This window comes from Ictidomys tridecemlineatus, chromosome 10, assembly GCF_052094955.1.
Source record: "Ictidomys tridecemlineatus isolate mIctTri1 chromosome 10, mIctTri1.hap1, whole genome shotgun sequence".
In the NCBI taxonomy this organism is placed as follows: Eukaryota; Metazoa; Chordata; class Mammalia; order Rodentia; family Sciuridae; genus Ictidomys; species Ictidomys tridecemlineatus.
This window is the reverse complement of record NC_135486.1, coordinates 59,586,179-59,608,987: the sequence shown is the minus strand read 5'-3', so window position 1 is coordinate 59,608,987 and position 22,809 is coordinate 59,586,179. Positions and strand designations below refer to the sequence as shown.

Sequence of the window (22,809 nt, the reverse complement as noted above, 5' to 3'; positions counted from 1 at the left end):
GAAAACAAAATTATTGTAATAAACTCAACGTAAAAAATTAATTCCAAAATGAACTTCATAGAGCAAAGCAGAAAGAGCATGTAGGAGCCCTGGTGCCTTGCTAGGAGCAGCCACCCACCAGACAGGTGCCAGGAGCCTCCCAGGTACCTGTTGCTGTCTCAGCAGACACAGCTCCCTGGAGCCAGGGTGTTGTCTCCCAGGGTCATCAGGAGGGTTCTCAGAGGGGAGGCAGAAGCATGGCATCTCAGGAATCCCTCTCCCACTATTTCTGGCTTGAATTTAAAAGGCAGAGGTATTTAAACAGGATTTAATTACAAACTCATGCACCAGAAGCAAAAATCCAGTTCCTTATAGCTGCTAACCGGGGGAAGGGGCAGAACCCACTGAGCCAGGTCAAGAACCACCAACTCTTCTACTGAAGCAATCTCATTCCAGGGTCTGCTTTCAGGATTCTAACGCAACACATACTTACAAAAAGACACACTGGGCCAGGGTGTGGTCCGTGGTTTGAGTGTGTGCTCAGTATGCGAAGACCTTGGATACAATCCCAAAACAAAGGTAAAAAGTGATGACAAAAAGACAGACTGAACCATACTGAAGATATATTTTTAAAAACATGATGTAAGAATACAGAGTTTCCACAGGTCAACATGGCACCAGAACATTCAGGACCCTCACCATCCACACACTCCCCAGGGGTGCTATGCTGCGTGGCCCAGGTAGTATATCTGCTCTTCTGCATGCTCGGCTTTGTGGTCCCTGAGGTAGACACTGTGTTGCGAGGCCTAGGCAGTGTACCTCTTCTCTCCTTCGTTCTTGGCTTTGTGGTACCGGAGGTAGTCACTGTGCAGTTCTTTAAAGACGTCTCTGGCCCCTGGCTGTAGCGAGGCTCGGAGGAACTGGACATCAGGCTCAATACAGAGGTCCAGGATGAGGTAGATGCCCTCCTGCAGTAGGTCCTTCACAGCGGGGTACAAGGTCACCTGGGAAGCAAGGCAGAGCTCCCTGAGGACACCTGGGACAGAGCTCTGGCTGCACCAGAGCCTTGAGGCTTTGGATATCTGATTTTTAAGGCAAGAAAAAGTCAACTTGTACAGTGCTAGGACCGCTGACCAACATACAGAACACCACTAGCAGCGCCACAGTTCCCGGGACCAACGAGCAGTTCAAAGCACTCACCCCAAGCCAGCCACATACAGCCCTGGTGGTAAAGGGGACAGGGCAGAGAAGACGAAAGCTGTAGCAATGTCCTTACCTGTTCCCATGGTGGCTCTGACCATGGGCGGAATAAGACAACTGAGCTGCAGAGAGTTCTACCTCGCATGTGCTCACCTGGGTCTGCCCATCAGGAAGGTGCTCCCACCAGAAGCAGAGAGTGTGCAGTCTGTTGAGCTGCACCTGCTGTCTAGCACTTATTTAAACCTAAAAGCACTGATCTGGAAAGACTGACGGTGCTCTCAGTAGAAGCTTCCAGTACACAGGGAGCCTTTTTCTCATTACTGAATTTACAAAACGATGAAGGTTACAACATACACTGCAACCAATGGATTTCAAGATTAAAATAACACAACAGATAAGCGAACAGTAGGCCTGAAAACGAGGCCAGGAGACCAGAGGCCTCTCCTAAGGTAAGTGTCGGAATAGCGTGACCCAAGGCTCCCATCACTGCTTGCTCTCTCGGCCCTTAGTGAAGTGATCTCACTGCCTCATTGTATTTTTTAGTAAAAGAACATGATGCTGACTTTTCTTTCATCAAAGTTTGTATAATAATGAGTCGGTGTTTGGAAAATACCACAATTCACACAAATGGTATACAGTCGCAATTACCAAAGTAGGGGTGCGGGCATGTGCCGCTCAAGGACCATGCAGGGCCTCTGGCGCTCTGTGGTCTCCACTCCAGCAGGCAAAGACCCAGCTGCTCACACATGTGGCCAGGCTGTCCCTAGCCCCCTGCCCACACAGAAGGTGGACAGGGCCACTAGCTGAGGTCAGCACAGGTGGGTCATAAGATCACACGACAGTCTTAGTCCTGCCTGAAGCAGGGGCAGGGAGGCATGCCAAGCAGTCCACTTAGCCCTGGAGAAGGAGGCCCTTGTCCCCAAAGCCCAGTGCACATCCCAGTGTCCCGATTTGCTTACCATGCCCTGCTCGCTCCTGTGCATAGCCTGCAGGAGAGGCTGATTCCTTCACGGGAAGGCAGAAGCAGTGAGACAGGCACGCACTATACAGCAGACGGACACATGGGAGCGCTCCACTTGGCCTGCTCTCTGGACCTGCTGTGGGCTTTCTACCCAGGGCCACTTAAGCAAGCAGGTTGGTGCAGCCCAGTTTAGTCCTGTGGCAAATGCACTGAGGGTACCACAGGCTTCCAAAAATAAGCAAGGACATCCCAATGTAAGATGACTCAGGCCACAAATTCGTGACCTAGAACACTGAGCTGGGAAGTTGGACTAATCTGACCAACTCTGCCTGCCTCTCCACTTTGCCATCTGCTTTGAGCATCCGGGGCTGCTGGGTCTCATAACAGTGGCCCCAAGAGTTAAGATCCCTGCCACATGGCAGAGGGCCCAGACCATCAGCCCCTCCTCATTAGCCTGGTCCCACAACAGTTCTTGTTCTTGGATCTGAGTGGCATGCCACCTGTCAGATCACTTAGGGCATAGACCAAATAAGTGTCGAGTTTGTGCTAGAGTGACAACAAGCCGAGGAGCCCTGGCACCTCCCAGGCACAGCTCCACTCAGGCCTCAGGCCATCCCACAGTGATGTCAAACACACCTGGCCATGTACAGGACAGTGGGCTCAGGCCCACTCGCCTTTCAGGGAAGAAGCCACTCAAGGGCTATGGAAGAAGATCTTGGGGCCGGGCACAGTGGCACATGCCTGCAATGCCAGAAGCTCAGGAGGCTGAGGCAAGAGGATCCCAAATTCAAAGCCAGCCTCAGCAATTTAATGAGACCCTAAGCAACCCAGCAAGAACTTGCCTCAAAATAAAATGGGTTGGGGATGTGGCTCAGTGGTTGAGTGCCTCTGGATTCAACCCCCAATACCATAAAATAAAAAAAAAAAAACAATAACCCTAGAAAGACACTCAGCCTGGACTTTACCTTTTGCGCCTCCGACACATACTGGGCCACCAGGAAGGGGGACGACGTGGTGAATTCCTCGGACCGCACAGCAATGTGGCTGTACATCCGCTCCACCAGGCGCGCACACTCCAGGACCACTGGCAGGTCATCAGCACATCCTGCAGACAAAGGCCAACCGGTTAGCTCCAGACACAGCACAGTCAGACCAGCTCCTCCAGTCTTACCTCTACTACAAGCAGATAGCCTCTACATTTTCTAGGCTCTCTGATTGGCTTATTTTGAAGAAAAGAGAAGGGAGAAAAGATATGTCCAAATATTTACCTAGACATTCAGGGGACAAAGAACATCCACAACACTCAAGAGTGCATGGGATGTTTAAGAATCCCACCAGGAAAATAAGACTTTCAGGATGACACTTAGAACTGCTCCTGTGTTTAAACAGGAGACACGCTTCTACAAGGCAGAAAAAACGGGAAAAATGGTAAGTTGTCTTACAGAAAAACAACGATGCACCAACATCATATGATTCAAAAAAATAAGATGCCAAATTGCGTCTGTGTTGTGGTAAAGGTGATGGACAGGTGGATATGGGCCTCACCTTGTCACCAGGCAGCCTCCGATCTTCCGGGACCCACTTTCCTGCAATGCTGCGGCCCCCAGGCCCTGACTCAGTCCAAAAACTTGCACAGCCTACGCCTTCCCTGCTTGGCTCAGCTTGGTGGCAGCCCAGTTCTGTAAATCTAGAAAATGCAAGTGAGGGGCTGGGGCTGAGGCTCAGCAGTAGAGCGAATGCTTGCCTAGCACATGTGAGGCCCTGGGTTCGATTCCTTACCACATAAAAAATAAATAAAAGTATGTCCATCTACAACTAAAAAATATTTTAAAAAATTTAAAAAAAAATGCAGAGAAATGTAGTGACACAGAGCACATTTGCCACAGCTGCCTGGGGCTGGGCCAAGAGGGGGTGCAGTCTTTCAGTGCGATTCCTGTGAAGCTACGAGATAGCAGCGCCAGGGGGCACTCCACAGCCCGTGGCAGCCTGCCGCTTCTCCTCCTTTCAGAAGCTCACCCTGTTGTTTCCAATGAGTACCTGGCAGGGGCTACTTCAGCCTCCGACTTCACGTATGACCACTTAAGAGTGCACCAGACAAAGGGAACGAACAGATGCAGGTGACTGGGCTGGACAATGTGGGCACGTGGCAGGACAATGACGAAGGACATGAGAGGTTAGGCCAGGCTGCACTCCACACCACAGGCCTCAGCCAGGCCTGCCCATCTCCCACTTAGGCAGACAGCACCATCAGAACAGTGCCCTGAAGGCACTCAGATGGGATCTATATGCGGGTCTTAGCACAGGACAGCAGGCAGTCACTAGCTGCAGGCCCAGGCTGGTGTGAGAGGGAATGTTCCCCAGCCCTGCTCCTTACCAGACGCAGTCCTCCCTGCTGAGCATAGAAGGCTAAACTGCCCACTGTGCCGCTGCCTGGCCCCCAGCAGAGCACTGTGCTCTGCTCTCCAGCGCAGGCCAAGGACCTGGCTTACTGCCGGAGCCTGGGGCACCTGTGGGAGGTATCAAGCCTGCTCTTGTCAGCCCAGGCTGCTGGGCTGGGCTCCCCAACATCCTCAAGGAGATTCATAACCTCCCATCTGACCAGGGCATCCCGCAACACCTGGTCCCCATGCTTGAGTACCATGTCTCAATTTTAAAACTGTAATGTAAAACAGCAAGTACTACTTCAGTGCAACCCCTCCCAATAGTGAAAACTTCCCAAATCAGAAAAGCAGACAGCATTCACACCTTCAAAGATGAAAAAAGACCCAGACACAGTACCTGGTACCGCCATGTGACAGAGTGAGTTTCCCTGAGAAAGAGGCACAACCCTGCGGGTCAGGCGAGAGGGAAGGTACAGGGCCTTGCCTCAGCTGCATGTCAGTGGGAAGCTTGCGCCCTGCTCCTTCTGCCTCCTAGAAACCACCAACTCAAGGGCAGGAGCACAGTGCCATCTGTCTCTGTCTCTTTTGGTGTTGGGCACCTTAGCACTGAGACACAGCCTAGTCTGTTTTGACTTTGAGAGAGGGTCTCACTAAGTTGCTGAGGCTGGCCTCCCCTGTAGGCCGCTGTGCCTGGCTGGCTGTAGTCATAAAAATGATTACATATGTAGTCATAAAAATATCTCCTGTATAAGCTATGTGGTAAAAAAAAATTTCCTAAATCTAGATACTTTTGTTTCCAGAAAAAGAATTGTTTCAATTAGAGGTGACAAACATGTCCATTGTTTTGAATAGGATAAAATGAGTTTTATTTTTTCTTTTAATATCTTGAGTGATTATTTGATGATCTGAACTTGGCTAAAGTAGATTTATCTTAGTTACACCTGTGACCACTTGATAAATATACTTGGAATTGCCTCTGAGGCTGCTATTCTGAATTACCTTTGTCTTTCTGCCGCCCTTCGTGCATAACTGAAAACACCAGTCTGTTGAAGGAGTTCAGGAAAGACGGGATGGCCTTCAGCACCACCTGCAATGGCAGATCAGAGAATAGGGTGAGCGTGCAAGCGTCTGTCCACCTGCTTCTTTCTTCATCTCGCCTTGCAAGGCGCTCACAATAGGCGTGCCCTACTGCCAGGAGGCTCCTCTGGCCTCATCTCTGGTATGACCGCTCACCCACCCTGCACTCGACTCTTTAACCCTTGCTTCCAGTCTATGGTAGAGGTTCCACACTGAACAACTTCTAGAAGCTGGTGGACAAGCCTGGCCTAAAGTCTGCTAAAGCTGTGCTTTCCCCTAAGCTGGTTCTAACACACCTGGAAACAAACGGCAACATCTGACTCATTCAGATAGAGTGCCAGGGAAGGGCCTCACAAGCAAATCCATGTAGAATGGGGAGCAAGACTCCTCTGTCCAGAGGGATGAAAAGGTCTGCTGGGACTCTATTTTAAATATGTGACCAAAATGACAAAATGCTTCCTCACATTCAACCCTTTTGGGAGCAGACCACGCACCATCCCCGGCAGCCCTGTGGGATGTGCACACACACTGTTGGGAGCAGAGCACGCGCCGTCCTCAGGCAGTCCCAGGCAATGTGCACACATTAGAAGCGGACCAAGTGCCATCACCAGGCAGCCCCATGCAGTGTAACACTCAGGTTAAACCAGTGCACACACTAAGTACAGCTAGGTATGCAGCTCCAAGTCATGCCAGTCTGCAAGCCACACATGGCCTTTCTGTTAGGAGGCCAGTGGTCACTGTGCTGGACTATACAGAAGCCACTGAACCCTTTACTGGACAGCATTGCCCTGCTGTGACTCAAATGTGGGACTTACTAGTGTCTTTTGTGTGTATCCAGCAAACTCTGGACAGCACTGCACAGGTCAAGTCACTGCACGGCCACAGAAAGGCGGGCTCTGCCAGCATCCCCAAGTGTTGCCACTCCCCAGCCTCTCCTGACCCTCTGCCACCTTAGGGTGAAAAGCCACAAATCCAGGAGCAGACTCTCCACACCACTTCCTCACATGACTGCAACAAGTCATCTGGCCTCTGTGTGTGTGTGTATCTCAACTTCCTCCTCAGCAAACAAGGACAATGAAGGACTCTCACAAGGACTGAGATAAGACATGTGGCTGCCGAGTGCGGCACTGGCAGCTAGCCTCCTGCTGCACCCTCAGATGTCCCTGAGGCTAGTGGGCATCTGTGCCAGTGTGGACTCACACTATGGTCACCTGTGTGTCCTCCTCTTGCCTAATGTTCGGATCACAAAACGCTCTTATGTTCCTATCTAGGTCTGCTGAATGCTCATGTGATCGTGTTTTCGAAGATCCACACAGCCTGTTCGCGTGTCACCACTTCGAGAAATTCTCCATCTCTTGCAAAACTCTGCAGCCTTGGATTGTGACTGACTGGCACTGCAGGTGCACTTCAGTCACCTAACAACTGACAAGGACCTGACAGAAGAGGCAGGGCCACAGGTGATGGCTGGCTGGGGAAGGCTCTGGAGTGAGCCCAACTTGGTAAGTGCTTAGCTTGCTAAAGATGATCTGTCTGAAAAACCGAGCTGCCAGCAGGTCTCCCTCTCCAGAACAGCCTACCCTGGAGAACACCTGGGTGCTTTTGAAGATGTGAGTACTTCATGTTCGGGAGTCCCCACTGCATGCAGTGAGCCTTAGAGCCCTGGCCCAGGACATCCCAGTACTGACCTCCACTGCTTCACCACCAGAGAGGTGACTGCCACCCTTGCAGGCCAGCAATTGGGGAGGCAGCAGATAGGCAGTGAGTGCTACCTGAGTGCGCTCTGCTGCGCTGTGAAGCGCCAAAGGCAGTCAGTCTACTCTGAAACCAGAGCCAGGGACCTCAGTCCTCCACCCACTCGAACTTGAGCCTAAGAGACTCCAGCAAAGCAGGGGTTTATTCAAACACGAGCCCTTGAATATCAGTAACTAGCACCATTCGATGTGCTAGACTCATCAAAGAACACAAAGAGTCCAGTGCTCGTCTAGAGCCTGGAACTTCCTGGAGCCACAGTCTGCTTAGCAGAGCACCCTGCCCACTGCTCTGCAGGACAGGCGGTGTGCCCTGCTGAAGGCTGGAGTCCCATGCCCATGCTGTGGAGACTGCTGGCACCCTTGCCCCCCTCACCTTTGGATGACACTGTAGGATGGAGAAGAGCACATTGTGCAGCCCCAAGAAGACTCTGCCATACTCTGGTGGCCTCAGGTGATCCAGAGGGACTGTAAGCAGGATACTGAAGGCCAGGTTGACGTGGTGGGGGTTGCTGATGGCCTCCTCGCCCTGCCGCAGCAGGAGAGCCAGGACATCTAGAACAGGTTCGACCACTGTGAGGACCACAGGCCGCTCCTGACAAGCCTCTCGGCTTTGCAGCTACAGATTGAGAGAGGTAAAAGAAGAGAAAAAAACTGATTCTCCAAGAAACAACACGAACGCTGAGCACTGGCAGGCAGAGGAGACCGTCCAGGCTCCAAATGAACTGGTGAAGGGACAAGGAGGCCAGTCACACCCAAGGCACCTGCTGTGAATGTGGTCATTTCTTGCTGGACTCATCTACTGCAGAGAGAAGCTGTTTTCACAAAGGAGTTGATATATCCAGTTTCCCACAAGAAAACTAGAAGTCAGACACACATGATGACATTTTCCCAAAACAGGCCATCAGTTCCACATCTGGGACCAAATGTGACTTGTTAAACTTCTTATAAATCCCATCAAAGATGTCTAATCATTGTTCCAGAAAACAAAGAGAACAGACTGGAGAAGAGGGACAGTTCGAACTCTCCCCAAGTTCACCTGGAACACTCTGTGCCCTCTCTCTGACACTAAGGGCCCCTGCTGTGCTGGCCATGCAGAGGGCTTGCCACACATGAAAAAAATGAAGTGTTTCCAACCTGCGCGGCATGCAGATGACCACATGCCATCACCACCCGACCCCCCCACTGGCCCTCCAATAGGGATGCGCAGCACACACGTAGGAACCACCTGCTTCAATCATGGTGCAGACTTGGGAAACACAGGGAGGGTGAGGGCCACTCTCCATATCCTCTCTCTGAGCGTACTCAGACCCAGAGCACATCCCTTAGATGGCAGGGCCAGGAGCCACTGGGGACAATGGTGAAACAGACACTGCCCTGGGCACCATGGCCAGGAGGCTCTGGTCAGGTTCATCCTAGGGAGGAAGTGCCAAGCCTGGGCCAAACTGAACTAGGGTTTTGTTAAAGTGAAACAAAGTCGAGTGACCGCTGGACATAGGTCCCGGGGAAGACAACAACACAGGACCCTCCTGTCCCTGACACTAGTAGCCACTCCACAGGCATCTCCCTCCCTCACTGTCCCGCAGGCCTACACCCTCTCCAATGTACACACATTCTGCATTGAGCACAACATCTGTGGGGATGAAGCAAGCCCTAGCCTCTCCTCCCTGAGTCATGTCACCCAGTGTTTCTCATGCCTTCTTCCCTACCCCCATGCCAGGGCTGCAGATGGAACACACAAACTGGGCTGCTGCTCACAGCCACCTGCGGAAGCAGCCCAGAAACACTGCCCCAAGCCAGAGCCCAACGCTGGCTGTCTTCAGGGAAGAGGGGAAGAGTAGGAGAGCACATCCCCAGAGGCCACTCACCGTCAGAGCTGAGACTATCTGGGGACATGCACGCCACAACAGGCTCGCTTTCTCTCCACTGAGTGGGCAGCTTAGTAGCAGCTTGAGCAATCCGACAGCAGACAAAACAGCCTGAAACAAGGAGGGCACTCAGCGCAGGAAGCTCCCAATCTGGAGGAGAAACCCTCACTGCCGCTGATACCTTGACCCAAGAGCCCTGAGAGCCATGCTGAGGGCAGTGACGAGGCCTGAGGGCAAGTTCTCATCAGCATCCAGAGGCAGGGAGGTGAGCACAGCTCTGGCAAAGTGGGGCCTTTCAGGAGCCTCTCAGCCAGGCTCACAAAAGGACCAGGATAATGAACTCAGCCATTCACCAAGACTCCATGGAGGACGCAGGCTGTCCCTCAGAGCAGGTGTACCAGTTTTCAGATAGGAGGGGCTGGAAGAAGACACTGGGTGAGGTGCCATGGGCCCAGGCGCTGGCCTCAAGCCACAGCATGGGTGAACGGGCACCTACTGCCCACCGAGCACGTAACATCTTGGGTTTTGGCCTCAGGCCAGCCTCTTCTTCCCCAATACTGTACAGCCCACATCCTGCTGCTGCCCTTGGCCACTGGCCATGCTCACCTCTCTGGCTGTGCACTCACAAGCCCATGTGCTCCCACACTCCTGCCCCTGAAGGCCTCATGCCCAGCCACTTCCTCCCCACCCACCCTCTGCTCTGGCAGACCAGCACACTGCCTGCACTGTGCCCCTCCTCCTACTCCCCAAATCCTGCCATTCTTCAACCCTCAGTTAAAGCCCCCTCTTCCTGAAGACTTCTGACTGGCTTGTCTACATGGAAACCTGGGGCTAAACTGCCTCAATATGCTGGAGGAAGCCCCAAAGTCCAGAGGCCGAAGTATGCTGCAGAAACACAGTCCAAATTCCAGAGATGGGTCAGTGTGCAGGCAGGGGAGTGGCTAGGTAGAGCCCCTGTGCCCACCAAAAGACTGTGCTATCCCTGGACCCCCATTCTTCCCCAGAATTCCCAAATCACCATCCCTAGCTCCCTTCCCACCCAATCAAAACTGATCACAAGGCATCAATAGGACCAGGAGTGAAGGCAGCTGGACCAGAGGCCATGGCTACAGTACTGATCACCAACTGTCAGCTCCATGTGACAAGGTTTCTGAGAAGTCAATGCCTGGGACCACCCAGAGGAGCTGATTCCAACACCTCAGTGCTGTGTATGAGTCATTCCCAGTGGGCCGCACCACTAGGGCTTTCTTAGGACCTGCACTGGGCTGCAGGACCACATGCTTCTCCAGTGCTGGTCTGTGGGCTGTGCTCACGTCAGGCTGTCTTCACGAACGTGTGATGAACAGGTGGAATTTAAGCATTCCGTGGGTCAGTACTGTGTATATGTCACACCTAGCTTCTATAGAGTAAGAAGGCAGTTTGTAACCTAGGACAGTCCCCTTTGAAATCAAGGGCTCCTCCCAAGGCTGGGCTTCTGTTCTCAGTGGGGATGTGCTTGCTTACTTCAAGGATGAGTGGAATCCTAAACAAGCCCACTGGCCGACACTATGTGAGCCTGCCATGCGAACAGAGGGAGGGTACCTGCCTGCAGGTCTGCCGTCCACACGTGACGGATGTCCAGCCCCTGGAGAACAGACCGGACCACCAGCCCAAAGTCCTCCATCGTCCCAGCCTCCAACATCTGGGTGAATAGGGCTCCCAAGTGAGGCTCAATGTCCTGGGCAGCCAGAGCAGGGATGGCAGGATCTGTGGGAAAAGAATCCAAGGTGTAAAGAAGTGACACAAGCCAGAGTGGCTGTAGGAGGCGGTGAGCAGCCATGCAGACTAGCGATCCCAGCTTGAGGGGCCTGGGACACTCAAGTGTTGGTGAACACAGCCCTGGCAGTGCCACTGACATAGAGCTACGCCAAGCAAAGTGTGCACACACAGTACACACACATGCCGGCCACCATCAGCAGGCTCAGCAACAGTGCATTCTGCCCTTGGCAGCCTGGCAACTGGTGCCTACTTCCTTGGTGAGTCATATAAATTCAGTTAGGGGCAGGAGTGGGAATGTACTTTTCACTAGACAGGAGTGCTGGAAAGAGCAAGAGAACCTTAACCCCCAGGAATGTCACCTGAGTCCTCCAGCCTTCCTTCTCTGGCCCCAGCTTGATCCTCCAGCTGACTGACCACCCTATCTTGCCAGAATGCCTTCCATTTGCCAGTCTGTGCCCACTACTCTCAGAGCTGGGGGCAGGGGACCAGAAGTTCTATGAGACAGAGGTAGGTCTGAGTCTCCTACAAGCTATGAGACCCTAACTCCTGGCCACTCAGCCTCAGTCCCCTCATCAGTGAAATAGGCACTACAGCACCTACTCCTGCAGCTGGCAAAGAGCAGGATGCCACGGTGAGACCTCTCATGCATGCTCCCCTCCACCCGCCCACCACCCTTCACACAGCTAGGCTTGGCCGCTTGGTGTCCCCGAGTCCTGGGTGGGTGTGTAGAATCTCATGGCCTCTCTCCTGGGATCCATGAAGACGCTGTTACTTCTTAGACCAAAGCCAGCGGCTCACTGCTTCAGAGCAGGAAACAGTTCTACACCCAGGAGGACCAACGGTAAAGCTGGCTTCTGTGACCCCAGGGAGGAAATCGTTCATTGCCAGGAAGGATTCTTCATAAAGGCTCATGTGTCCAAGCCAAAAGCCACATCTGAGCCACTAAGGAGACTGGGACCTCCACGGGGTAACCTGTGTGGCCACTCTTCAGTTCTCTTAGACCACCTTTGCATTCCCTGTCCCTTGCTAGTGCCTTGAGCCACTCCTTGCATGGCATCTCTCCAGATGGCTCTCTACTCTGGCACTTCCCTGGACAGTCACATGGCTCAGGTATGAGGGCTGGACTAGGGACAGGCAGCACACTGGTCTCACCATAGCTGAGGCTCTGTCCCTGGGGTAAGAGGTACTACCTGCACAGGGACACAAGAGTCAAGGCTTAAAGACTGCCTCAACTTGCCATGGATTGCAGGGGATGGGGGACAAGGCATTCTGTTATCAAAAAGACCAAGCAGCCAGAACTCCAGACCCCAGCTGCTATTGCCTGGGAAGCCCACATAGGAGGATATTGCCGATCTGAGTAAAAGGCTCAGTATTAGCCCCTGTAGGAAGGGGAACACCACTCCTTGAAAAATTAGCTGACAGGAAGATACAGCATCATGCCGAGCTCCTTCAGCTGACCCACAGTCCAGCTGGAGAAGAAGGGCACTGACAACGGCAGCCTTGTTCAGGCCAACTTCAGGCTTGGCACAGACTCAGGCAGACCAGGTGGCTTTACTTCCTACAAGGTCCCACTGACCCTCATAATTTTTCTGTGGGAAAGGGAGCTCAGCACGTACTGAGGGTCAGGCTGGGCCCAAATCCTCAGCTTCACCTCAAAAGACTTGTCTTAGGTAGGTGTGGTGGCCATGACTGCAATTCTAGCCATTCAGAAGGCTGAGGCAGGAGGATCACAGGCTTGAGGTGTGTCTCAGCAACTTAGCAAGGCTCTGTCTCAAAACAAAACAAAAGGTTCTGTAGGTGTAGCTCAATGGTAGAGCACCCTGGGCTGAGTCCCTAGTACCATAAAGATAAGACTATCCTAAGTCCTAGCCCAGTCCTTTAGCAAAGCCCTATGGTAGGCTATCTTAAAACAGGACAGACTCTGGACCCACTAACCTTTGTTAGCCTTTAGAGAGAAATTAAGGTCTATATTATTTTCATATACTAGTGAGCATAATAGATTTTCATGATTTTTTTATTGCATTATCTACTTGTTTTTATATAGGCTTGAAAGAGGCACTCAAAACCACTAATCTTATGGTAAATTAAGTCATAGAAGAAAAGTGTTTATCCATTACTACATCTGTGTGAAAATGGTATACGAAGAGAGCATGACACTGCCACAACACTTGAACGCATGGCTGTTCTAAGTTCTGTGTGTACTTCTAGCTCTTGTACACACACGTTTACTTTCTATAGTTGTAACGATAGCACATTTAGCACTTTATGTTGTGGGGTTCTGGCTTGACACTGATGCTTGCCCACTAGTTCTGAAGCGCCTCCGTAGTTATCATCGTAGGGTTTCAGTGACCTATTAACCTCTACCCTGAGATGGAGGGAGACACCAGCTCTCTCTCTCTGAGCCGTTTGAGGTGCTGGCTAGCTGGTCCAGAGGGCAACCTCCACTAACACCATGCAATGAACCACAGGCAGCATGAGGAGTGGGGCTTGGAAGGTGGCACTGCCCTTAAGGAGCTATAGAAGGCCCCTACAAACTGAGCCATTTGCAATTTTTTTTGAGTTGGCAGATTTTACATCTTTTAAAAATCAAGGACTGGGGATATAGCTCAGTTAGTAGAGTGCTTGCCTCACATACACAAGGTCTTGAGTTAAATCCCCAGCACCACACACACAAAAAAATCAAAAAACAAAATCAAAGTATAGCCCTGAGAGTCTAAGAAGGGTGAAATTAACTAATGCCAGGCATCCACAACCAGAGCAGGTTAAAGGCCAAAAAAGAGAGGGGGGCTAGATTTCAACACACACACAAGGGTCAGCAGAGCAGAGCAGCAGTGAACCATTGCCCAGCAGGTGTGAGGCCCTGGGTTCAGTCCCAGTGCTAAGGAAAAAAAAAAATACTCCCCACACAGGACCTTCTCCAGAGTCAGTGAGGAACAAGGTGCTGAGGGGCACACCTGCAGGCCATGCTGTGCTGTGGGAGAGCCATAGACCTACTGCTCATACCTCCCTGTGGTGTAAACAGAAAAGAAAACCCTGGGGCCAACACTGGGAGGGCACCCTTCCCACTGTCCTTGTGGGAAGACCTTGCAAAGACAGCAGGTATCACTTACTCCTTGATCAAAAGGAGAGGCATGCTGGTGACAGGGCTCCAGTTGCCCAAGCCCCTGCTCAGGAGAAGGCATCTTACCTGCAAGAACTGTCCTCACGGCTTGAAGCATAGAGGCAAAAACAGTTCCTTCTGAGGGATGGAGCACTGGGGCGGAAAAGAACAGAGTTAGAAACTGCAAAGCTGCCTGGAAAGACGGAGTGTCCCTTGCCAGGGCTGGCAACTCCAACAGCAGTCGGGAGTAAACACTCTGGTAGAGGGCAGCGTTGGTGGGCACTACTCTGTGCGTCCCTTGTGCAATCCCAACCCAATCTGGGTGATGGCTTAGGTCCACTTCCAAGAGCGTGGCAACAGCTGAGAGAAGTGCTGAGGGCAGGCAGTGGCCCCTGGTTCCTGGCACCAAGCATGGCTGCAGTTCAGTGGCCATCTGCAGCATAGCCTGCTGCAGCAACTCGGGCAGTGATGCTGGTGCCTCCTGCGGCTGCCTCCGGTCCTTGACAAGAGGCCCCAGGACTTGGCACAACTTGGTTAGACACACCAGAAGCAGCTGGCTGCCCAGAGGGCTCTGGTTTCCCAATTGCTCACTGAAAGCTGCCTCAGTGTGCAATTTACACCTTGAGAGGAATGTGGTGATTTTCCCAAAATTGAGCACCAAGCTCAGTCTGCTCTGGATGAGCAACTGCATTAGCTGCTCCAAGAATGACCCCACCATCTGAAGGAACTGCAGCCAAGAGGGGTCATCCACCTCAAGACAGAGTCCACCACTGGCTGGTAACAACGAGGTTAGCACAATCTCAAAAATATCACTGACATACATGACTCTAAATACACAGCGGGCATTCCTTCCCCTCTGCAAGCAACCAAGAAGCTGGTAGCAGGTCGTCAGGAACTGGAGGGCCAGGGAGGAACAAGAAAGCCCCTGTGTGCTGACAGCCATGGTCAGTAGCAAAAGAAAGTAATGCAAATGATGGGATGGCAAAAGGCTGTCCAGGTGCAGAGCAGAAATAATGTTCAGAAGCCCCAGGAGGTCTCCTAACTGTTCATCCTCCAGCCGGATGGGAAAATCACTCTTGAGCAGGGACAGAAAGTTCTGGGCAATTTCTCCTCTTGGTTCTACACCTTCAGATCCAACTTTTGCAAATCTGGATTCCCAGTTAGCCATAACTGTGTGGTCCTTTTCAAAAAGCCAGGGTAACTGCTGGCTGAGAGGACCTGGGCCACTCTGGGAACCGGAGCATAGAATACTAGAACACCTTGTAGCTACGCACATCAGGAAGGCAGAATGGAGGGACTGCATCTCTGGAAAGAGAGGGCTGTGAAGGAGGGATGTGGACACTCGCTCGAGTGTGATGGATGGCTCTTCATCTGCAGAGGCTCCCTGGGCTTGGCTGGTTGGCAAAGTTCTTAACAGGACTCTGGCCAGGTAGCTGACATCATCCAGACATAAGTAGGGTATTAATATTGGGAGGTTTGACACTAACAAGTGCCAGTGTGCTGCAGGATACGTAGGTGCACTCACTGTTCCCACTTGCCCATCCCAGGAAGCTGTCATCCTTAAACTCAAGCTGCCCCTGCCAGAACCAAGAATGTAGGCAGCATCACACCTCAAAGTCTGGAGGACTTGCTCGGACTGGGAGCTAGTCTGCATCAGTGTCCTTCTCATTCTCTGCAGGTAGAGCTGTTCTAAGCAATACCTACCAAGAGATCTGGACTGGGCTGTAAACTTCTCGACCTTCTTCCAAAGCCGTGTTTCCACACCTGGGAGCAACGAAGGGCAGCTGGAGATCTCCAGCTGGGTCCCAGCCACAGAGCAATACTGGCCACAGTTCAAACTGAGCATGGCATCCACCTGGGCCCAGGTATAAGAGAGCAGGAGTGCAGAGTCACTCACCTTCTGTAGCCATAGCTTAGACTCTGGGCCTGGGGTGTCCAGGAGGAGGGCCAGAAGGGGCTTCACAAGCTCTCCCAGCACCCTCTCCATCATACACTGTGCCCGTCGGATGACAGGCAGGGGTGTGCTACTATCCAGGCTGGGCATGTTGAACATGACACAGTGTAGCAGTGAGCTGAGGGACAAAGACTTCAGGGCCATGTCGACATCACTCTGCAAACAGGGCAGGATTAAAGACTGGAACTTGTCCAGCACGAGGGACCACATGTCCAGGACCTGACTTGGTGGCAGTTCCAGGAGGCATGTGCAGAGAGCAGCAGAGGGGCCTGCAGCCAGCACAGGCTGCCTCAGTGCCTCCGCAGCTGGGCGGCAGATCACTCCCAAAAGTTCTTCAAACAACTGTGGCAACTGTCGGAGTTTGGCATATGTCTGGAAGAGGGTGTGAATAAGCACCTCCTGGGCTTTTTTGGTTCGAAACTCTGTTACTTCCACATCAATCCAAGCTGAAGACAACAGGTCATCTAGATCTGGCTCCAGAATCAAATGATTGAGAGATATCAAAATCTTGAGGCAGCGGAACCAGGCTGGCACGGGTGCTTGTGGGTGGTTTATCAGCAGCTCAGCCACCCCACGGTAGAAGTGGAACTGCACCTCCCCATGTCGGATCCTGTCAGTGGCCACATTGTAGATGTTGCTGCTAGCCACTGAGCTTAGCAGCTGCTCCACTACCAGAAGCTCTGTGGTCCAATCTGGTGTAGACATGGTTTTCCCTGGCTCCTCTTGCAGGTGTGAAATTCGCAGGCAGCCAAACAGCCTGGGGAGAGCCTGGAAGCAGAGAAACTGGTTTCCCTCCTTGAGGTAAGAATCCAGAAACAGCCTGTACAACACAGCAACTGAGGTGGCCACAACGGTGGCATGAAGGTGCAGTTCACAGTGACCAGCATCTAGCAGTCTGGTCACCACTGTGTCCAGGGGAGTGAGAAGACTCTTTGGGGTCCCGATCTTTGTGTCTCTTTGCTGCTGGCCCAGAAGCTCCTCTGTGTAGGAAGAGAGCATATCAAGCTGAAAAATTCCCCCTCGAAGCACAGCCTCAAGCTTACTTCTGACTTCCCGGCTGAGCACCTGGGGCACCTGGCCCTGGCCAGACTGTGTCCAAGTACCCCCAGAGAGAAGGTGCCTCAGGATCAGGCAGGGCTGGAGCAAGTGCCCAGTCACCTCCCCAAAGACACGTCTTGGGTTGGCCTGCTGCTGCTGAATCAAGAGGTACTGGCCCAAGGCTAGGTGAATGACCTCAAGTAGTGGGACTGCCACAGCTCCCTCTGGCTGCCTACAGGCTGACCAGCACAGCTGGCTCAGCAAGGCCACCAGCAGTTCTTGTTTGGCCGTGTAGATGACAGCCAGGGCAGGCGTAGAGAGGATGCCCTGGCAGCTGCTTAGGACAGCAGAGATGTTTCTTTGGGATCCTGAAAGAGAGAACTCAGCTATTCTCTCATTGATGATCTGAGATTAAGAGAGAAAGAAAGCTCGTTACTTCCCTGAACTCACACATACACAAAATAGTACCACAGAACCAATCAGCTCATTCTTCTCCCACACTTGATACGAAAGAGATGTCCAGACTATCATATCTACCTGAACTTGACATTTGCTTAGAGCAACTGAAAGACAGCCAAGCACTTGCTTTGATTCATTCACACACCCACCTTTTGCCAGTATCAACTCCAAGCAGGCACTAATCCTTTGTAGGTTTGCTCACCATTTTTTAAAAGCTGGGCTTTAAAAGATTTAAATATCAGCCGTCACTTCTTCTCAGCCCCTGAATCTGTTAACTCAGCTCTGATATTACCAGGTAGGTGGACAGTGGCACTTGGATCATGACCGTGTGATCTAACATGTTTTTATAGTCAATTATATTTTTCCTTCTTTAAAAAAAAAGGTACTCTAGGGCTGGGTATGTGGCTCAAGTGGTAGCGCACTCGCCTGGCATGTGTGCGACCTGGGTTCAATTCTCAGCATCACATATAAACAAAGCTATTATGTCCGCTGAAAACTAAAATAAATAAATTTTTTTTTTTTAAAAAAAGGTACTCTATAAAGGAAAGCAAATTGCCAGTCACTGCTCATCATTACATAGCAGACCCACTATCTGCTGCTCTCAAAATTCCAAAATTCAAAGACAACAGAGATGAGAGCCAACCAGATTCCCAAATTCACTGACAGGCAGAGTGACTCGCTCCTTATTGGAGGTAAGAATCCAACCTGCCCAGGATGCTATGCTACCTACGAGAAGCACGAGGAGCACCGTCACTTCCACCTAGCAAGGGCTGACTCCGAACTTCAGGGCTGCTCTGGTAAGCTGCAGCGGACATGCTGAATCCTTAGGAGTCAATGTGCCACCATGGGCTCATCAGTAAAAATCTTTCCCACTTTAAAAATTTAAGTGTAGTAAGTGTGGTTTCTTGAACATTGAGATGTTCTAAATATTCCTTCCATACTCCAAAGGACGGTTCAAAATGACCCACTGACTGCTACTTCAAAGCACACAGTGGAGGGCCTCATCCCAAGAACTACTTGCAGCTCATGGCATTCTCCTCCACTGACTTCCCCTCTGCCCGTGCACCCATGAGGGTGAGGCTTAGATCTGACGGCAGGCTTTGTGATCAGCTCCAGCTGGTTCAACTCTCAACTCTACCTCACACCCACCACCTAAGTGATGGGAAGAAAGTTATGTAATCTCTTTGAGCCTGTCCCATACAAAATACTCCTTAGTAGTAGTCCTTGTGTAATTAGCTATACTCATGACATTTCAAAGTACTATTCTGACAATGAAATTCACATCTCTGATTTCAGCTTTCAAAATTACTTTCAGTCAAAAAACTGTGAGGTCCAGGGGTGGTAGCAAACACCTGTAATCTTAGCTAGTCAGGAGCCAAGGCAGGAAGATCACAAGTTCCAGGCCAGCCTGGAAAATTTAGTGAGGCTAAGAAATTAAAAGGGCTGAAATGTAGCTAAGTGGTAGAGTGCCCCTGAGTTTAATCCTCTGTTTTGAGGGTAAAAATTAAGACTAGCATAATTTGCTGGCTACTTTTTCCAATTAAAAAGGTAATCAAAATCTGTTCTGAAATAGTTCTAAGCTCTTATTTATTGACTGATACTGGGGATTGAACCCAGGGGCACTTAACCACTGAGCCACATCCCCAGTCCTTTTTAATATTTTTATTTAAAGATAGGATCTCGGTGAGTTGCTAAGGCCAGCTTTGAATTCATGATCCTCCTGCCTCAACCTCCGAAGCCACTAGGATTCCAGGTGTGCACAACTGTGCCAGTCTAAGCTCTTCTTTAACATTACATATTATAAAAAGCTTATTAGCATAGTGCAGACCACTTGACATAAATCAATAAGTCACTTGAAATTTCCTAAATGTTCACAAGTTACCTTGACGAGGGAGATCTGAAGATTGATTGTCTTTCCATTCTTGAAAAGATTCTGCAATTTTCTGCTATGTAGAATGTTATCTATATAGGCCCAAAGCCTTTCAACAACATCTTCTGTCAGTTCAAGTTTTTTCTTATAAAATGCAACCAATGACTGTCTTGCCCAATCAAGTAAAACCTGAGTTTGAAGGAAACATACTCTTATGTAAATGAATTTCTTCTACAAGAGAGAAAGATGTTGAACACTCTGGGAACACCCAACCAAATCCAATTGCAAGAAGAACACTCTCCTGGAAGGTTCACCTGTGGTAAAATCACATCATGTCAACACCAGGGCATCTTAAAAAAATTTGCTTTTAGAAAAATAAAAAGGGCCAGGCCTGGTGGCTCATGCCTGTCATCCCATCATTTAGGGTGCTAAGGCAAGAAGATCCCAAATTTGAAGATAGTTTCAAAACAATACCAAAAAAAAAAAAAAAAAAGGATTTGAAGATATAGCTCAGTGTTAAAGTGCACTTGGGTTCAATACCCCAAAAAGGAAAAGAAAGGGGAAAAACAGCCAACTTTGTCTTCATCTGGGGCCAATTAAAAATTCCAGGAGAAATGCTAACATCTTATCCTCTTTCCCACGCTGTGCTGAGTTTTAAGAGGTAGAAGCTCAACTGCTCGGAAGGTGGCCACAAGTGAATCACATACACAAAGCAAAGGCGAAAAGAGTCAGAACCCTGGGGTCTGTGTGGTGCTTCCCCAGCCCACCTTCAGCACAGCCAGGAGACAGTGGGTGTGGACTGATGCACAGGGCTGGACAAGAGGGGATGCACACATGTGCCCTCTATGACTGTCCATGTGAGAGTTGTGAGAAGTGGTGAGGCCTCTGTTCGGAGTGCCAGAAATCCCAGAGCTGCCAGGAATAGTAGGAAGAGGGGCACAAGCCAAAAGGGGAAAACTCTCAAGGTAAGGACAGTGAAGATTCTGATCACACAACCTGTCAGGCTACCCATTTCTGACCCTGAGCAGCACCAGCCAGGCAACCACCAAACTGTGAGGATGACTCTATGTGCAACCAGGTGAGGACAGGACAGGTTTCTACAGACTTCCCCTGAGCACTTCCACAACATGATCCATGTCCGATGTCTTATGCTGCCTCCTTTAATACCAGTATCAGGATGTGTGTCAGTCCAATCTCATGAGTCTTTAGTCTGCCATCCTACTGTTATCCCATTTTTAGCCAAATAAGATTGAGCAAAGAGCAATGTCCGTGGGACCAGCCTATTTCTAGCATGGCTTTCTCCACACACACTACAATACTGGGGATTAGACCCAATGCTAGGCAAGTGGTCTACCACTAATCTACCCCTAATCTCAACCCCTTCTCTGCACAGATTAATACTAACACTTTTCCATTTCCCAACCTTCAACTTGAAAGAAGTCAGGAAGATCTGACTACTTTTTTCACTGACATTACCTTTAATCAATCTCCAACAAAGTTTCCTTCCCAACTTTTCTAATCTTTTTTTCTTTTAAATAAATACCTATATGCAATTTGTACAGTGATTATTTTAAATCATAAAAATATAAGTGTCACATTAAACTTACTTGTTCTTTATTTGGAAGGAAGCACTGGTGGGAAACCCAAGCAAAGTGAGCAAGCTTTAGTTTATCTTCCCAGGAAGTTGTCTTGCTCTTAAGCTTCAGGGAAATGCCAGAATATACAGCAGCCATTGCCACACGTTATCTATAATAAAAACAACAGAAAGTTGTATTACAACAAGATCAAACTTAACAGGCACCAGAAAAGGAACAGCAGGAGTCTTATTACGTACTATTAAACATTTTAACAAATTAAAACACATCAATAACAAATCTCCTAGGGGAAATTCAGTCAAAAGTGTGCAGAAGACATGTTACAAATATTTCTGCTGTGAACACACGCCCAGAGGTAAGTGTGCAAGCACTCAACAAGGCAAAACCAAATGACTGGAATGGAAAGAATCATCAACTCTTCACATAACCTCTAAAGTGTACTATGTATCACCTGTTAGGATAAATTCTGTTAAGCAGTGCAAAGAAATAAATATGAAATATAGTATTAGAAAAAGATATTTCTCCAAGGAAAAGAGAGAGCATTAACTCATCCCAAGAGAAACACTGTTATCTCTAATGCAACAGTAACTCCCCACTGTAAAGTCAGTATTACAAAGAAATTTACACACCCCACACACCCCCCACATACACACCTGCAGAGAAGACTACAACAGATACACCCACAAATAATACAAAACTGAGGCAAGCAGCTTTGGATTTCTTAAGTCATAAGTAAAATGTTAAGTTATTTTCATCTCAAAAAATGAGCAATTTAGCTCAAGAGAAAAACTTTTCTGATACACCACATAGAAGTAGTTATCGAAAATAAAAACAAAATAGACTAACTCAAGAACTGAAAAAACATCACAGTGATTTTTTTTTTATCTTTTGGTCAAACCAAAGGAACCTCTACCTTGAGGACTGCTGCAATTTATCCTGTAAGCAACTGCAGGGGCATCCCTCCCAGGGGGCGTGGCCACCTCCAAGCGCCCAAGCTGGCCCAGAACCACCGGGGAGGAGAGCAGGTGAGGCTCAGCTCAGGTGGGTTCTCCCTCTGGTGGGGCCCAGCCCTGAGCGAAGACTCAAATGGGGGAAAGGGGCTCACCCCTTGGGGGGAATTCAACAGGGCGGGAGGGATAAGCAAGGCTTATCGCTTCGCTGTGGGGATCCCTGGGGGTGGGGGGCTCATTCCAGGAAGGAGATTCATTTCTTGGGGGTGGTTCATTCCTTGGGGAGGTATGGAGGGGGGTTGTTATCCCTTGGGGGGCCCATTCTTGGGAGGGTCCATCCCTTGGGAGTGTCGTCACAGGCAGGGCTCGCCCCGTGGGCGGGGGCTCAATCCCTGGGGGGGTTCATGGGTGGATAACTCATCCCTTGGAGGCATTATGGGGGTAGCTCATCCCTGGGGCGATTCGTTGTTTGGGGGACTCATCCCTGGGGAGGTTCATCTCTTGGCCTGTCATCACAGGCAGGGCTCGCCCCGTGGGCGGGGGCTCATCCCGTGGGGGCCTCGTCCCGGGGCGGTCCATCCTTTGGGGGTATTACCGCGGGTGGGGCTCCCTCAGCCCAGCCGTCCCCACCCCAGGGCCAGTCCAGGCCAAGCACGCCGGCCGCGAAGCACTCACCTGGCCACTCCGCCACTCGGCGCCCCATGCACTGAGGGCGCTTCCGGCTGACGCTGACGCTACGGCGACGGCGCGGGGCGGGGCGAGCTGGCGCGCAGACATCGCCAGCCGAGCGCCGAGTGCGCCCTGGCCGCGGCGTCGGCGTCGGCGGCCCAGCCCGGCGCTCCCGCTCCGTCTGGCGGTCATGGGGCGGCCG

The 22,809-nt window shown here is 50.7% G+C and overlaps 1 protein-coding gene across 5 annotated transcripts; it reads right to left on the bottom strand.

Moving 5' to 3' along the window:
• Positions 1-585: 585 nt before the first annotated feature.
• Urb2 (URB2 ribosome biogenesis homolog) lies at positions 586-22,806 on the bottom strand. Of its 5 annotated transcripts, XM_078023019.1 has the most exons (11): positions 22,614-22,806; positions 21,001-21,139; positions 19,406-19,582; positions 14,160-17,469; positions 10,796-10,960; positions 9,215-9,325; positions 7,723-7,965; positions 5,521-5,608; positions 3,686-3,827; positions 3,106-3,245; positions 810-983 (listed from the first exon to the last, which is right to left on the bottom strand). In XM_078023019.1, exons 2-11 carry the CDS (start codon positions 21,124-21,126, stop codon positions 980-982), a joined length of 4,506 nt encoding a protein of 1,501 aa, XP_077879145.1. In that variant the 5' UTR covers positions 21,127-21,139; positions 22,614-22,806; the 3' UTR covers positions 810-979. The 5 variants fall into 5 exon arrangements, 4 of the variants coding, with proteins under 4 accessions (XP_077879144.1, XP_077879146.1, XP_077879145.1 ...); XM_078023018.1 differs by lacking the exon at positions 3,686-3,827 and having other exon boundaries at positions 586-983; positions 10,800-10,960; positions 22,614-22,797; XR_013426605.1 differs by lacking the exon at positions 810-983 and having other exon boundaries at positions 3,113-3,245; positions 10,800-10,960; positions 22,614-22,805.
• Positions 22,807-22,809: the final 3 nt, after the last annotated feature.

Coding starts and splice junctions, on each gene's coding strand:
- Urb2 (XM_078023018.1), bottom strand. CDS start 21,126: ATGGCTGCTGTATATTCTGGCATTTCCCTGAAGCTTAAGAGCAAGACA. Junction 5,609..7,722: donor TCCTACAGTGTCATCCAAAG/GTGAGGGGGGCA, acceptor CTGCCATTGCAG/GTGGTGCTGAAGGCCATCCC. Junction 3,246..5,520: donor AGGGCGGCAGAAAGACAAAG/GTAATTCAGAAT, acceptor CTTTGTCTGCAG/GATGTGCTGATGACCTGCCA.